The sequence below is a fragment of the Choristoneura fumiferana genome, chromosome Z, assembly GCF_025370935.1.
Source record: "Choristoneura fumiferana chromosome Z, NRCan_CFum_1, whole genome shotgun sequence".
In the NCBI taxonomy this organism is placed as follows: Eukaryota; Metazoa; Arthropoda; class Insecta; order Lepidoptera; family Tortricidae; genus Choristoneura; species Choristoneura fumiferana.
In genome coordinates this window covers 15,439,716-15,457,758 of record NC_133472.1, presented here as the reverse complement: position 1 = coordinate 15,457,758, position 18,043 = coordinate 15,439,716, and the positions used below count along the sequence as shown (strand labels likewise).

At 39.7% G+C, this 18,043-nt stretch overlaps 1 protein-coding gene across 5 annotated transcripts in view; it reads left to right on the top strand.

Moving 5' to 3' along the window:
• pbl (epithelial cell transforming 2 pebble) overlaps window positions 1–18,043 on the top strand; it is a 35,648-nt gene that overhangs the window by 3,841 nt on the left and 13,764 nt on the right. For 4 of the 5 annotated variants that reach the window (XM_074088965.1, XM_074088956.1, XM_074088940.1 and 1 more), the window contains 6 exons: window positions 7,846–8,053; window positions 12,493–12,628; window positions 13,144–13,356; window positions 14,732–14,875; window positions 16,109–17,572; window positions 17,893–18,024. In XM_074088965.1, the coding sequence (XP_073945066.1) occupies window positions 7,846–8,053; window positions 12,493–12,628; window positions 13,144–13,356; window positions 14,732–14,875; window positions 16,109–17,572; window positions 17,893–18,024 (2,297 nt within the window). Of the gene's footprint in view, window positions 1–7,845; window positions 8,054–9,885; window positions 10,299–12,492; window positions 12,629–13,143; window positions 13,357–14,731; window positions 14,876–16,108; window positions 17,573–17,892; window positions 18,025–18,043 lie in introns of those variants that run through there. The other variant, XM_074088973.1, reaches the window with a different exon arrangement.

Sequence of the window (18,043 nt, the reverse complement as noted above, 5' to 3'; positions counted from 1 at the left end):
GGTCTATAAGAAAGCTGGTCCAATGAGCAAGTGGTCTATAAAGCAGCTGGTCTAAGTAGCAAGTGGTCTATAAGGCAACTGGTCTAATTATCAAGTGGTCTATAAAGCAGCTGGTCTAAGTAGCAAGTAGTCTATAAAGCAGCTGGTCTAAGTAGCAAGTAGTCTAAAACTTATATGGCCTAAGACACCATAGCCATAGGTCTAAAACGCAGATGGCCTAAGTAACAAGTGGTCTTAAGCTACCTGATAATCGGTTTTAAACGCCACTTGGTCTAAATATGAAGAAGTATTTTATTTCTTAGACTTATGCCTATCTACTAGCTATATAACATACGTTAAAGAAATACGTTCATGTCTAAAATTATATTTTAAGACAAGCTTTTATTGCCGACTGTGCATACTTTCCTTTGCTTAATCAAGACAATTGTGATGAGCCCAAACACGGCGGGACTATCTTATTGTTTCGTTACTCCATCATCAGTTCAGCTCTATGGTACCATATTATTACGTTGTCAGCAAATATACGCATGTATAGCAAATTTGAGCCCAATTGTAAAGTTAAATAAAAGCTTGTCTAATAGTTATTTGTTAGGCAAGGGTGGAAAGTTACTGTTTGGCACGAGTGCTTATATTGAAACCCGAGCAAGCGAAGGATTCTGGGATTGAACCACGAGCAAAGCGAGGGGTTCAAAAAAGGAATCGTGAGCATTGCACAGAATTTCAAGGCACGAGATGCTAAACAACTTTACATTCGAGCGAAACACACAATTTTTTACCTCACTACAGCGAAAATATAGTAGTTGAATAAAAATAAATTTAATTTAATAAAATAATTGACTATCAACAATTATTTTTTAACAATAAGAATAAAATATTAGGACAATAAGCGGATTTAAATATTTTCATCTCTCCTGTTTGGAAAGTTTAATTTTCATGGGAAGATAGCCGGGTGGTAAATTTCGTGTTCATCTCTAGGGTGGAAAGTATTTTTTTTTAACGAATAGCCACGGAGTTGAAGATAAACCAGTTATAGATTTATTTTCCTCACAGTCGAAATGAAAAGTAGAATGTTTAACTCGGGTGAAATTAAGTACCCATTTTACCCTTGAACTATTTGCGCCAGAAATATCTCAGGTGGAGTGGTTCACTTTCCACCCTTGGTTATCAAACTAAAAACGAAAAGTACAGGATTTATTAGAAATCATATTTCGAGTAGAAGCTATCCTATCAGACTATCATACATAAGTATGCATGCCAGTAAGCAATCTAAAATTCAAACTTTATTACGTGTATTTTATTGTTTATTCCGCCTGCAGTCTGACTCCCATTGATTTTTGATGTTGTAAGTTAATTTAATTTTATCTCACAGTAACACTTTACCGGGGTAAAAATATTCTATGTCCTATCCTAGCAAACACACACTGAAATTTTGCACCCACCTACCTGCGTGCAGAATTTTTGCAAATTCCGTTCAGCTGTTTACGCGTGATTGTAACGAACAAACAAACTTTCGCATTCATAATATTAGTGTGAAGTCATAATGAAGCCTACTCAAAAAGATTTCCTACGTATGGTAGTGAGACTAATTTGTGTTTAGACCACTTGCATTTTTGACGAGATGAGATTTAGACTAAAAACGTTTTAGACCAGTTGCATTTTAGACGAGAAGCGTTTTAGACGAGTAACGTTATAGACGAGTTGTATTTTTAGACCAGTTGAGTTTTAGGCGAAAGGCGTTTTAGACCAGCTTCTAGTTGCGTTTTAGACCACTTGCTACTTAGACCAGTTTCCTTATAGACCACTTGCTACTTAGACCAGTTGCCTTATAGACCACTGGCTACTTAGACCAGCTGCTTTTTAGACCACATGCTACATAGACCAGTTGCTTTTTAGACGAAGTGAGACTAACCCATTCAGAGGATAATAATATTAATATCATTTATTTGAACGACAACACATTAAACAAAATCAAATTTAAAACAAAATAAAATTAAAATTAAATGGAATATAATTATTAAAATTAAAATGAAATTACATTAAATGAAATTAATGAAAATAGAATTACATTATCAAAATTAAATTAAATTACATTAAATGAAATAAAATTACAATTATCAAATTCCATATATTATAAATTATTTCTTGAAACTAATTTCATGCAACACCGCAATGGGTGAGGTAGGGGCAGTCAGTTGAGTCGGGTTGCGAGCTTGTTCAGGACGGTGTTGGGGCTGGCGGCTACACTGTGCGCCAGGCCAGGGACGCGTAGCGCTTGCGCATGGTGGCGTAGAAGGAAGCAGTCTACCCGCAGCAGCGAGGCAGGCCCAACATCGTCCTAAACGCGTTGTTCTATTGTACCCATAGGGCGTGTTGTACTGTTTCTGAGTGTATCTCACCCATGGGCTGCTTGTATAGAGAGATGTACAATATGCTCTGAAGAGTGTGATTTTCACATCTGATGAACAATGAGCAAGATTAGGAGTAAATGAAGGTAATATTAATGCTTTATCAAATATTTAAACCATTTTGCTTTGTGATCTCGAGTTTTAATCACAATTTGTACGTAATTTATTTAATCAGCCTTTATTTTGCGGTGGTCCGTATCAATGAATCAAAACAATGAGGGCTATCGTGTATGACTTTGCCGCTAGAGGCGCTAGTGTAGCGAGAGGTCTCCGAAATGTTAAATATCACTGTTTTTGATAAATATATATTTGGGTTTATTCATAATTAGAATAATTTTGTGAATATTTTGCAATACCTGAAATTACTTACGGCAAATAATCGTTACGGGACAATGAATGTCTGTGTTTTGAGACATTTTTTTCTTTCGGAAACCTTTGTCCTCCCTTTTTAGGGTTCCGTACCTCAAAAGAAAAAAAAGGGACCCTTATAGGATCACTTTGTTGTCTGTCTGTCTGTCTGTCAAAACCCTTTTTCTCAGGAACGCGTGGAGGTATCGAGCTGAAATTGATATCGAATACTCATATCTGCAGTCCCTTGAAGCCTTGAAAAAATCAAACTTCTAAGTCAACGCAATCAAAAGTTACAGTGATTAAACAACGTGATTCCATACAAATTGCCGTGCACTGAAAACCTATAGGGTACTTCCAGTTGTCCTAGAAACTTGAAATTTGGTGTGAAGGTAACTATTATAACACAACAAACTAGAAAAGTGAAACTTGATTTTTTATGTCTGTCTGTATATATCAATGACCAATATAATCTGACCCCACACTGCGTACGTTTTGTTTAAGAGCAGGGCTCTGCTTACACTGGATGTATTAAATCACTCTGAAAAAGCGGGAAATATCTTCAAGGCACGATTTCCGTTTACATACCTATAAATGTGTACGGAACCCTTGGTGCGCGAGTCCAACTCGCACTTGCCCTGTTTTTTTTCCATATAAAACAGGACTACGCAACACTGTGGTATGCTCGATATTTTTATGGAACCGGTTTAAGGTATTATTTTATTTATTTATATATTGCATACATGTAACATACGAGTAAGCTCTTAAAGTTAACATGAACCCTGGTAGGGTATAGCATTAAATGTGATTTAAATATAAATTTTGTTTTCACGCCCGCAACAACGAAACTAACCACTGTACTTCAGGCAAGGACCTTTGTCTACAGTGGCGCCAACTGGTGAGCGCGAAAACGGTAGCCCTCATTACTTCGCTCAGTTTGTGACCTTATTTCTACGCCTTATTGTAGCTAAGCAACAAATCGCACGCTTAGAATTACTGACACAATCCGAAATATTATCATTTTAAAACTAAACCAGTTTTTTTTTTTCATTATAGCTTCGCGCTCTTGGCGCATTTAGCCAAACGGGGAAACGGAATGAGGGCTATCGTTTTTTGTCTCACTAGATGGCGCACTGTTGCGTGAGGTTTTCAAGTATGGCTTTCAAAGTCTGTTATTACAAGCGTAAAAACAAATTTTAGATTAAAATCATATTTAATACACCTTAAAACCGTACCATAAAAATATCGAGCATGCCACAGTGTTGCATAGTCCCTGTTTTGTTCGGAAAAAAGGGAGGACAAAGGTTTCCGAAAGACAAAACTGTCTCAAAACACAGACATTCATTGCCCCGGAACGCATATTTGCCATAATTAATTTCAGATATTGCAAAATATTCACAAAATTATTCTAATTTTAAATAAACTCGCGTAGCTCACCCAAACACTATGAGATTTGACTTTTCGGAGACCTCACGCTACACTAGCGCCTCTAGTGGCGAATTCATACGCGATAGCCCTCATTAGATAAGGGAAATGCGTAAGGATCGGAATTTAGAAATTAGCACAAAGTTTCTTTTGGAAATTCGAATATTTCGAATTCTGTCAGTTTCATTCTAAGCGTGCGAAATGTGTGTTCATGCAGTTCAAAGTCAAAGTCAAAATATCTTTATTCAATTTAGGCTTAAACAAGCACTTATGAATGTCAATAAAAATAATCTACCACCGGTTCGGAAAAACCTCTGTTGAGAAGAATCCGGCAAGAAACTCAACGAGGTATATTTTTTTAAACAGATTTACAATATTATTAAATGATATCTATACATCACAAGTATTTAACACAACTTTATTTTTAACACCGTAAGGTTCGCTATTTGAAGGGATCGCTAATGCGGATCGGAATTATTTCCAAATATCCCTGTCCATGATATAATCATTAACTTTATAATACGCCTTAGATATTAATGTCTTCTTGACAATAAGATCTGAATTTTGTATAAAAACGTATGCAATTTCCCAGAAACGACTTTTTGGTTTTAGCCAGTCTGTAAGTAAGATGGAACTTTAAGCTTCCCTGTGTTTCTAGTAGCCTTTGGCTTATCGACGTTAGTGGGAAAATCACATATGTTCTTCCTTACATACATGATTATTTCAAAAACATAAAGCGACGGCAGGGTTAGGATACCTGTTTCCTTAAAAAAGATATCTTAAAGATCTTCCACCTCCATACTGTAAGAGCACACAAATCGCACTAACCAAACTATCACCACCACCATACTACAATGACACGTTTCGAATTCATTTTCAGAGCAAACAACCGTTCACCATGGTACAGTCACCAGCACCAAAATCTGACACAACAAGCGTGCATAAATATGTGATACGACTCTTACTAGAGCCGGAAGGACGTGTCAGATATTTTTGCACGCTCCGCTGTGGCAGATATTAATTCTGGTGACTGTACCAGATGTTAGACACAAACACCTAACTAACTAAAATTTCGAAATGCTTCAGTGAAGAGTGAGTAAGAGTAAGTGGTGGTGATAGTTGGGTTTGTGTGATTTGTGTGCGTTCTTACAGTGTAGACGGGGATGAACTGCATGAACACACATTTGTTGCATTGCATACACGTAGCTATCATTAGGTCGCGGGTGAGAAAAGTTGTCGTTTTAGTTCACAATTCTATGAAAAAGAAAAACCCTTGAGGGGTCCTCTTATCTAGTTGCTGTTATATTCATAACACATTCTAATCGTTTTGGGGCATCCTATGTATAGCCGAACAAGTAGAATCATGACCCAGGTGGGAACTTTCTAATAAACAATCTCACTATGATTTCCTTGACAAAAGTATGAGATGTCAACATGACATTAGAAGCACAAAGGTTCCACCCTGGGTCATGATTCAATTTGTCAGACTGTACTAATAGTTTTTGCTTGTCTGTAGTAGAGGGCTAGAGACTATATTTGTAGCATGTTCTTGAGTGTTATTTTGAACGCGTGTTACTTCCAACGTGAAACAAAACACCAGCAGCACAGAATTTCGTGTTAAAGGTTCATGTCATGCATGCCAAGAGAGCCGGGTGTTCCCGTGTCGCAACCGTGAGTCAGCGACCCTGAACCATTAACGCGGGAACGCGGCCCGAGAGGTCACGCGCGTATACCTTGCCGTATGCTCTGCTTGTATGTTGGACTAGGGACCTTTTTAGACCTGTTTTGGTTCCTATATGAAGTGTTTCACTCTTAACTTTTACAGTTCTCAAGACATAACGTGCGCCGAAAGGATGCTCTATCTAGGGTGGCAGGAGGGGGTGGGTGGTTGAATGAATTTTAATGTATGATGGGCGTTACGAATCTTTGCGCGAGTTTACTTCCGATTCGTTACACTTGTCCAGTATTGACTATATCTCACTATTGAAATTCAGGTTGCCCATTATTTCTTTGGGACATTTATTTTCTAGCCCACGGAATAAAAAAAAAGTACACTGAACGAAAAATTAGTACTTTGTGGAAAAAAGTATGCATTCATAAACCCCAGAGATGTGGCCTATAACCTACCACCTACCAGACCAGTCCTTCAACTTCCGCTTGCAACCATCCATTGGTCGCGTAAGCATAATGCTAGTACCGTGTATGTTAGTTAAACCTCTCGACGTGTCCGCAAATAATACTTATTTGTGCATACTAGTTACAAATTGGACCGGACGGAAAACTGTTTAGCGGTTCGCTCTGCTCCATCTACATTCCCTTATCCCACCAAATCATTGATATTGCAAGCGCCTTACGTAGCATTGGCGGACTGTATACATACCGTTATCTCGGTTCACGATTTCTAATGGACCTGAGTTCTAATTGAAACACCTCAAATGTACAAAGTAATTTGTGGAGACCGAATTAAGCAATATTAAAATACTATGCATAATAAATGGTGGAAATTTGCCCGAAAACTTTAAAAATATGAAACATAAAATTAAAAAAGTCTATAGTTTGTTTTAAAATTAAGATATCCACAGTAAATTAATAATAATTAGGTATTAGTTTACTAAATTTTTTTACTACATCAATGAGATACTGTTCCTAATGGCCAGTAGGTACTAAAAATGTGCCTTTGATCACTCAAAATATTTTGAAGTGAAATAAGTTTCTGTTAAACCTTTCATTTTTAACACAAGTTTTTTTCCGACTGTACTTTTTGTTGACTGTACTTGCTTTGTCATCTTAACTACAAATCCGTACATCCGTTGGTGTCAGATTAGAATTACACCTCTCCATTTCTTTCGTGGATGTCGCAAGAGGCGACCGAGGATATAGGTTAAGGTATACCGTAGGCGACAGGCTAGCAACCTGTCACTATTGTACCGTTTTTGTCAAACTTAAAACAAAAGTAAACAAAAACAAAACTAAAAGTGGCTCCGAAGCGGTAACGTTTCGTGTGCTCTTCCTACCCCATTTGGGAATACAGGCGTGATGTTTGTGTGTGTGTGCGTGTGTGTGTGTGAATACCGTCATTATTGATATTAGAAATAAAAAGAAAAGTAAGTTTCATAATCTGTACACGGGAAGACCTTTAATTTAATCAAAATTATACCCTAATTTCTAAACTATATGTTTGATATGTTTTGATGCTGTGTTTTGTGATTACTTTAGATTTTTTAGTGATAACAATTATTATTATTTAAGATTTTAGTATGAATGCGTCTGCCTGCAGCTGTTTTGCGTCTGCCTGCAGGTGCTTCTAAATACCATAATATTTCATACATTCAAATTAAACATTCCAATGAGATGAGAAATCTTCACAGGTGTGTTACAGCGGCCATGTGACATTCGATCTACGATCTATCATTTCCCTGCAGCCCAAATCAATTTTGAAAATAGCCAGAGAATTGAGATTTTATTGTTTTGTACTTATTGTGTTTATTGCGATAAAATTTTGCGGCCGACTTATTCAACGGTCATGCTTTTAGCTCGCCACATCAGTGACTGAGTTTACTAAGAGTAATCCAACCATTTGCCTAAATATTCCAGATTAATTTTAAAACATTTTGTATAGATTAATGTTGCTGGTAGTAGCGTTGAATTGTATTGCGGATGTTGTCAGGCTCGACGTGGCCGGTGGTGTATGTGAGCGAGTCCTGCCTGGAGTGCGAGCGCGTGCGCGCGGCGTGCGAGCGGCTGGGCCCGGTGGCGGCGGCGCCGGCGCACGACTCGTTGCCGCCGCCGCACCAGCCGCCGGCGCCGCTTTCCTACTTTATCACCAAACCTTTCGAAGGCGAGCTCTTCGACGCAGCACATAAAGCCAAATACAGGTTAGTGTCCTTTAACAATATTAAAATATTAACCTAGTCCTACTAGGACTCCTATTTTTAGGGTTCCGTACCACAAAAGGAACACCCCTACAGGATCACTTTGTTATCCGTCCGTCTGTCTGTCTGTCAAGATCCTTTCTCTTAGGAACGCATGAAGGAATCAAATTGAAATTAATATCAAATACAAAACAATCACAAGATACAGTATTGAAAAAGCTTTTTCAAATTATCGTAACTGAAAACCCTATAGGGACTACCAGTTGTCCAGCACAACAAGTAAGGAAAGTTTGTAAATATTACTTTTTGCGTCTGTTTGTCTACTGCAGTAACCATCGAATCTAAAATTACCCCACACTGCGTACATTTTTCTTAGGAGAGGGGCTCTGTTAACACTGGATGTGGATATTCATAGATACCCACAAATGTATACATGCCAGTTTGTCTGTTCTTTATGTTACATTGCTTGATATTAATAAGTAATAACATGGTTAGTACTTTTTATTCCGAGTTTTCCATGAGTTCGGGGGTGCGGTTATTGTACGACCAAGTATTAGTCGACCAGGAGTGCACGACTTCACAATTTGGGCCCTTGTTGCAAATACCATGAGAACATTAATTATTTGGTCGAGTATTATTGTCGTGTATGTCAGTTCGATAATTACTGTGCGTGTATTAACCGCACCTTCTAATATTAGTTATACTCCTTTATATCGCAAAAGTCTCTAATACGAGTTGAAAAGGTGCATCCTTTACCATTGCACTGTTTTGTGTGCACATGCATGTGTTAGTGTGTGATATTGATATTCATTAGGTAGGTATGTATTTAGGCAAACTGAGAGAAGGTAGCAAGTTGAATGACGTCTTGTATGTAGCTAGTAAGATATCCATAATGTACCTACGGTGTGAGATAGATGTTATTGACGTTTATTTTGGCTCACGTTTCGTCTTCTTACGAATTTGTTAACTAGCGCGACGAGCGCTTTGTTGCCTTTACAACTGATGCCGTTTTGTTTTGCAAATGCTTTTAAGTTGACGTTTATTCATCATCAGAGTAAGAAGTTTTCTTAACATAGTTTGGTTACCTGAGCTATTTACTTATGTTCGATAACGTTGTCAAAAATAAAGAGTGGTGGGGCGTCCATGGTAAATCGTAAAACCGGACAAGAGCGTGTCGTACACGCCCAGGATTGGGTTCCGTAGCCATTACGAAAAAATCAAATACTATTTTTCTAAGGATTTCATATTGTGTACTGAATCTTCCAAGTTTAGGTATATTTTATACCTTAGGCTGCTATTTACTCTTAAACTACTAATAATTCTGAAGCAATCTTAGCCGCTATAATTTTCCTTGTAAATTGGATATATCTACTACCATTCTGATTGCTTTAAAAATTTTTTAGAGATTGGACGCACGATTTTAATTAAAATTTGCATTTTAAAGTTGAATATTTCGCAAACAGATCATTGAATTGAAAAATTGTCTTAGCAATATAGGGTTAGTAGAGAAAAAAAAACATCCACTATGTCTATGGGAGGTACCCTAAAAAAATTTGTATTAGTTTCTTTTATTGTACCATTTTGTCGGCGTGACTGATATGTATATTCATGTCAAATTACAGCTTTCTAGTACTAACGGTCTCTAAGCTTACCCGCGGACAGACAGACAGACAGACGGACAGACATGGCGAAACTATAAGGGTTTCTAGTTGACTACGGGACCCTAAAAAGGCGTATGGGTTTAAGGCGTGCGTGAGCGTGGCACGGCGCGGAGAGCCGGCTCGTCGCGGAGCCGCGCGCGCCGCCCTTGTGCCGCGACGTGCTCCTCGCTATTTTCAGCCTCGCATTCCTCAAGACTGTTTTTCAATCTAATGTGAAACGCATAACGCGCATGCCGCTTTGCGCCTTTGTTTGCGCTGTAGTCCCACAAAAACGATCTTACATCAATTGTTTTGTTATAAGTTTCTAAGAAAATAATCATGCGTTCCCGTATAAACGTGTGTTGTGTGTTGAATGTGTAAAGTGTGTTCAACAGTTAAAAGAATGAAGACAAAAAGTGCTAATAATCGTAGCAGATTTTTATTAGCAGTGGTTATACCTAGATTATCGGACTTAAATGTATGTTTGGGAATGAGTTGACTATGGGCCCGACGCGGCTGCCTCCTACGCCCGAGGATGAAGAATCTCCTCATGATGTCCACGCTGTTGCCGATTTGAAGTCATCATCATATATGACGAAATGTGACCAGTAAGATATTTAATCTACACGCATGTTTAATGTTAATTAGACTGCTATAGTGACAGCGAGAGATGGAGCACACTGGATGTAGGCTATAAGTTTAACCATTGTACATGATTTGTCTATGCGCAGGATTAATGTGAACTTGTCGCGATTCTTAATAATTGTTTACATTTTGTCTGGAATGCGCGTGTAAGTCATGAACTATTTGTATAGCGACACGCAGTGTCGTGTGTGCGGTTTCCTGTGCGCAGCCCGCGTCACGGCGCGTCACCACCGCGACGCCCACCTCTTGTACCAATGCTTTTATTCATGTCTTTGGATAAAATTCTTCGCCCTATTTATAATTTCACTATAAGTCAACACTTTTAAGATGTACTTAAAGTAAGCTAAGTAAGTTAGCTAGTATTCAAAGTAAGCTACGCTACAAAAAACGCATAGGCCTTAGTAGAAAGTTTAAAAAAATGCTATGAAGAGGTTAGTTAGCCAGAAGTTGATAGCATCAAAGCTCAAAATGCCCCAACGAGCTTAAATTGTAAGACATAATTTAGCTTAAATAGAATTGAGTTAATTAACAAGATCAGTCGAAAACAGCTGTTAGAATGGCATTGAAAGATACATGCGAAAGGTTGTCTATAGTACGTTTTTTGGCCTGCCGTAGAAACAGAGTATAGTTAAATTCTTACAGGTTTTACAGGAGCATGGTGGAGTAGAGCTACAGGATAGGTGATTACAAGTGCATGCAACATATAAACACTGAGCGTGACGTAAATTTGGTAAATTTCAGAGGGTAAATTGAGTTAATTTTGCTAAAGTTTTATTTAATCGAAAAAAAGCTTCTTGCACGATAAAACATTGGTCTACTAGGTGCATAAAGCTTGTCAATTTACCAGGTATACACGTTTGTATCCACCCGAGCCGCAGGCGTAGGTAGATAGTTAAATCGGGTTTTATGAACAAGCTGCACATTCTTTTTTTCACGTTTATTACGAGAAAATAAAATGGCAACATAAATGTTCCCTTATAAGCTTTTATTTTTCATGCGTTGTTTTTTCTATAATAACTTATTAGAATTGCCCAGTTTTATTTATTAAAAAACTTTAAATAGCCAAAAAAATACATAAACTTGTAACGTTTGTAGCTGCACTTGATTACCTTGGTCTTAGACGAAGAACTTTTATTCCATGCACTGCACTAGAGCATAAAAAGTCATTTTGCAGCCTACATCCAGCATTAATACGAATTTAACTAGGCAAGAGAAGTGGAAAGTTATGTAATATGTGGTTAACTTACATGCTTTATCCCCTACCTTACGTCACCAGGCATTAGGTACCAAAATGCGTACGCATCTTGATTTGATCGGTTTGACTCACTATGTTTTAACAGGTGTACAGTGAGCTTACCTTAGGCATAACCATTACTTTTTTATATGTAGTATTATTATTTAACCTTTATTAGCACATTGAATGGAGCATGACTATATTTCTGCACTCTCTGCCGGTACTTTGACCCAAACCCCTTATCGAATTGAAATAAATGGGTTAGGCTCCAAAAGCTCGCTTTCCCGAAACGTAACTTTCTCTAAAAGTGCACTTCTTCAGAAGGATCGCTTTCTCGGAACGTACACTGTCTCTAAAAATGCACTTCCCAATAGGTACACTTTCTCAAATGTCGACCGGATGGCTAAGTGGTTAGAGAACCTGACTACGAAGCTTGAGGTCCTGGGTTCGAATCCCGGCCGGGGCAGATATTTGTGTGAATAACACGAATGTTTGTTCTCGGGTCTTGGATGTTTAATATGTATTTAAGTATGTATTTATCTATATAAGTATGTTTATCCGTTGCCTAGTATCCATAGTACAAGCTTTGCTTAGTTTGGGACTAGGTCAATTGGTGTCAAGTGTCCCATGATATTTATTTATTTATTTATTTATTTCTCAAATAGTGCATTTTCTCAGGTGCACTTTTTCAAAAAGTGCATTTTCTCTGGTAGAGCACATTCTCAGATCAGAAGATAGATACATTTTCTCTGAAAATGTTGAACTGGCAATTTTATTGTCAATTTCATGTCCTAAAACGTTTTTTATTTTATTAAAATTGGTCATTATTGCCTCCTATGTCATCATAGTCCGTATTTTCGTGGCTGTTATAAATTATTAAGGTGGTTTTACATAAAGTTCACCATAATGTTTGTTTCTCGCAGAGTCCTGGGCCCGACGGCGGCGCTGCAGCTGGCGGAGCGCGACGAGCCGCCGCCGGCCAACACGCGGCCGCTCTACTCGCTCGCCATGCGCGGCGCCGTCATATGCTTCTCGGGCTTCCGGAAAAAGGATGAACTTGTAAGTGCCTCAACGCCCCTTGCTTGCGCGAAACCCGCTGTTTGAGTCTCCAAATTGACAAATAATCGTGTAATGTGTGACAGCTCTGTGCACGACATCAGCGCCACCTAGCGTCCGCAACTTTATTGGCTATCCTATTTTTCCGAATTCCACGCGGGCAAAGCCGCGGGCAAAAGCTAGTATTCATATATTCTGCGAAAACGAGTGATATTGAATTTTAACCTCGCCCAGAGGCCGTATTGTCCAACGCACGGGGGCTGGTGATCACCAGTGGTATTCGCCACCATTGATTGGCATGCAGTGAGTGTAGGCAGCGCTAGTAGCTGTACGCGCACGCACCCGCCACCAGCAGCACCATTACTGCTACCTGAAACCCTCAGTGTACGCCCTAGTCACCATCTGTTTCTACCCTCATCCTATACCGTGTGACAAGAAGCGACGAAAATTGCGATACCGATTGCGTTAGCAATAAGGCCTTTGGTAATTATTAATAATTTGTGTTGTATTGCCGGCAGACGTACCTGATAACACTTATTCACTACATGGGAGGGTCGATCCGCAAAGACATGTCGAGCAAGGTGACACACCTGATCGCGGCGGCGGCCACGGGCGACAAGTACCGGTACGCGTCCGGCTTCGGGCTGCCGGTGCTGGCGCGCTCCTGGGTGGACGAGTGCTGGCGCCGCCGCGACGACCCTGCCTGCCTCGCCACGCACCCCGCGCTCATCGTCAGTATCATCCCAAACTCAATGAGGGCTATCGCGTATGAATTCGCCAATAGAGGCGCTAGTGTAGCGTGAGGTCTCCGAAATGTCAAATTTCATAGTTCTTGAGTGAGCTACGCGGGTTTATTAATAATTGGAATAGATTTGTGAATCTTTTGCAATATCTAAAAATAATTATGGCAAATATGCGTTCCGGGGCAATGAATGTCTGTGTTTTGAGACAGTTTTATCTTTCGGATACCTTGGTCCTCCCTTTTTTCCGATCAAAACGGGGACTATGCAACACTGTGGCATGCTCGATATTTTTATGGTACGGTTTTAAGGTGTATTAAATATGATTTTAATCTTAACTTTGTTTTCACGCCCGTAATAACAGACTTTGAAAGCCATACTTAAAAACCTCACGCATCAGTGCGCCATCTAGTGAGACAAAAAACGATAGCCCTCATTCCGACCACATATTATATCATACATTCAGAATACCTACTATACGTTATGCCTATCCCATTTATTAAAAGTGTAAACAAACCGATTTCACCAAAATTCTTGTATAAACACCCACTGGATCGAATCAATAACACATTTATCTATAATTCGTGTCTTTACTAGATGGCTAATCACTTTTTTCACCAAAATTCACTTGATTTCCATATTTATTTTTCATTTAAAAAATCATCGTCAAAATCTGACTTTTTTTTTTATTGGCTCGCGCGGTTTGCATTTTTGATTGAAACGTGTATAATCTGTAGTAGAATAGACTAGCGTAGAGATGGTGTAAAATTTGACATTTTAAAAACAATTAATGCGTGGATGAATAAGCGATTTTTATTTACTTTCCTTAAAGTTAAAAAAATGCTTTTACAATTTAATAAACAGTCTTTGGAATTAAATCAAGCATTGTAAATAATAAAATAAACAAAAATACGTTGTTAATAAATAATCGATTTACAGAACAGATTAATTATTTTGCAATAGGTTGTAGGTTTTCACATCACTAAAATGTCTATGGTCGGGTTAATGGCGTCTTTGTTTACGCTTTTCATAAATTGGATCGGAATACAATATACCGACTAAATTCTTAATTTAAATTTTGAGACAAGTTTAGCTCGAGCTCGAGCTGGCACCTCTGTGTTTTTCTGAATTTATAATGCGATACATACATTACATTTAAAATTTACTACGAGATTTTCGGTGAAGGGAAACATCGTAAGGAAACCTGAATACACTTGCAAAGCAGCTCAATGGTGTATATGAAATTAAAAATCCGCACTGGGACCGCATGGGAATTACAGGCCAAGCCTTCTTATTCTGACTCGATGTCTACGGATACGAATACCTTTACCTCAGACAGCTTACACTTGTTGCCTGGTGTTTGCAGAAGGAGCATAAACTGAAAGTGTTCGCCGGCGCGCGCGTCTGCTTCGTCGGCTTCCCCGAGGACGAGGCGCAGCACATGGCGGACGTGCTGGCCAGCAACGGCGGCGCCGCATGCGCGCTCGACGACCCCGACTGCACCCACGTCGTGAGTCACTCTCATTACCGTACTACACGTTTACTTACCCTTACCTTACCACACTCAAAACGAACTGAACCATGTTCAAGCCCTTACTCGGTCATTTTTTTCTATAAACCGTGTTTGGTTACGATGAGTCTGTTTAAGTGATCTTTTAAAATGTAACTGACGAAAAGTTTGCATACGCGAAGTTTTTCATTTTTTCTTCAAATTTTATTTATCCTAGCGGGTTTGAAGTACTATTATTATAGTTGTTTATTTTTATCATTATCACACGATTAGTAAGCATGCTAGTTATCTGTTCAAGTGACACTTATAGTTTGTTGTTGAGTAAGTAGACATTCTGTGTTGTTTTATTTATTTTTCATTTAGAAATCGGAACGCGGTACCATTTCATTGACATGTGATGTTCCGTGAATAGTCATGACAATGTTTTAGCATCTAAGTTAAATCATACTTGGAAAATCTCTAACGACCGACGAGAGTGATCTGATATCGTTTTTATTTTTCACTTGTTAATTAGTCTAGTTGATATGATTTACCTTTACACTACCTCTTCCCTGTAATACCTGTAAAAAGGGATTGCATGAATCGTATCGTAGTTTAGATTCTACAACCCACCACAAACCATTCCGCACGGCGCGAAGTCGACCCATTGTTTGCTTTTTATGTTCACCACCTTGTATTGTTATGCTTCTGCAGTCTATTTGGCCAATGCAACACCCGACGCCTGATCGATTTAATTTAGGGTAATACGTATTATATGTAATTTTTACCTTAAATAGACATACTGTTAAATTACGTTTTCTTTAATTGTTTGCGAACAATGTCTTTAATGTTAATAAATAAAATAATGCTTTCTCTTATTATTTTACTCCTCACCAACAACATTAAGTTCAACTCCGAAAGGCGAAGGGTACAGCGCAACGCCCACAAAATCACTGTGTTTCTGTTTCAGTATTACTCACAAGTGCACATTTCTTTGAAGTTGTTTTACAAAGCATCACAGTAATCATTACTATATATTTTTTAAAATAATTGTTAAAAATTACATACATTTAAACTCGCTATTATAAAAAAACTACCTTATCGGCTCGGATAATTACACTAGAAAGAAAATTAGGCGTCTGCTTTCTTGTGCCTAACACTCTTATCTCAACAAAAACAATTCAATCTTTGTGCATGTTTGTATTGGAATGGCTTCATTACATCATTGCGTGGTGTGTTTCACACATGTTTCAGGTAATGGCCAATGGGGAGACTTTCGGTCGTTCGCTTATCCTTTCGCCCCACCCCAGTACTCCCACCGTACCTTCGAAGTCCTCTCGCGCGTCACCCAACCGCTCCCAGAGCACGCCTAAGAGCTCGATTTACCGTAGGCTTTCCGCGCGGCTGTCGGGGCGGCGCGCGAGCGGCGCGGCCGCGCAGCCCGACGACGAGCGCGAGCAGCGCCTGCAGCTCGCGCGCCGCCACGCGCGCGCCTCGCGCGACTGCCCCGACGCGCCCAAGCCCGCGCCCGCTGCGTGCCCTAACGATCACGACAAAACCGCTCCCGACAATGAACGTCTGCGCTCTTCGATCTACGATACTAATAACAAAGAAAACAATGATATAACACAAATGATTCATGGCACAGTCAAAATTAACGTTAAAGATAAAAGAGAAGTTTTTAAGAATAAATCTATAAATGTCTTTAATTTAGTAGATTGCCTCACCGAAGCGGGGTCTTTACACTCTTCTCTTACAAAGAGCTTATGCGATTTAGATTCCAAAGAAGAACCAGGACTTCTCTTACCCATTTCGATAGTAGGCAAAGAATTGCAACACTCTACAACCACTATTAGTTCAGGAAAGAAGAGAAGCCGTAACTCCACAGATTCTAGCGTTCAAGTGAGCCCTATAGATGCTAATCTTTCTCAAGACAAATGTGAGGACAGTAATTGGAAGTCAATCAAAAGACTTAAGATAAAAGATTCTTTTAAGTTTAAGAATCGACCCACAATTTTCAAACGAACAAAAAAAGATTCCGTGTCTAAAACTACGGGAGACATTGCTGTAGAATCGGTCAGTCCTGACAGCGTCAAGCCGACGGACCCCGCGGGAGAATTCATAGCGTCTACGTCGTCCCCAATCAGAGAGGATGACAACACTTCAATTTGCTCAATTAACACCAGTAAACAGTCGGGATTCTTTGATATTTCATTTGCTTCAATAAGGAGCTCTAAGACAGTTAAATCTGCATCTAAATTACGCAGGAGCGTCAAATCATTCACAGCTTCGTTCAGAAGTGAGAGGAAAAAGAAATATGAAAAGAGGCCTGAACGTAACACTGTTGAAGTGAGCGCTTGCCACCTGCCCTCAGAACTGAAGTATGTATCGACACCCAGTAAAGAGATTGATGATATGAATTTGGATATATCTCCCGTGCAAGTGGACACCATAGACAGCACAGATAACGCGGGCCTCGGGCACCCGGGTGACGTGGACGAGTTGGACGACTCGGCCACGTTCAAGACGCCGCAAAGCCTGCGCCCGCGCGCGCACCACCGCCACTCCATCTGCGGCGCCCCCGACCCGCGCGTCCCGCTCCTCTCCTGCGCCCCGATCCCCGCCCCGCGTCTCCCCGCCGACCAGCTGCCGCCCGCCTCGACGCCTCCCATCCGCGACGCCCGCGCCATTACGCAATGCCATGGAATATCGTTGCCGGTACTAACCCCATTTAATTTAGTATTACTAAATAATAGACATGCTTACCATGCAGTTGAACATTTTATGGCTCTCATTTAGAATATAGCCAAACATACATACTCTCTTGTGTCGGTCTCCACTCGTATGCATGCATCGTGCGTTAAAGTTACTTATCTATAAAGCATCACTGCGGGTCTTTTGTTTAGGGCGTGCACGCAGAGAAGCTACTTCACATATGTCCCTTTATGAGAGATGGTTGATATTTAAAATGTAAGGCTCACTCACGGTGACGGTTAAATCGTAATGGTATCAGTAACAGTGAGATCTCGTGCGTTCAGGTGGTGGACGAGCATAACACTGCGGTCGCGCCAGAGTGCTCGCCCCGCGTGCACGTCGTCAAAGCGGAGTGGTTCTGGGCGTCCGTCCAGAACGAAGAAGCACAAGACGAAAGAGAATACCTCTTCAGAGATGTAAGTCTTAATTTTGTGT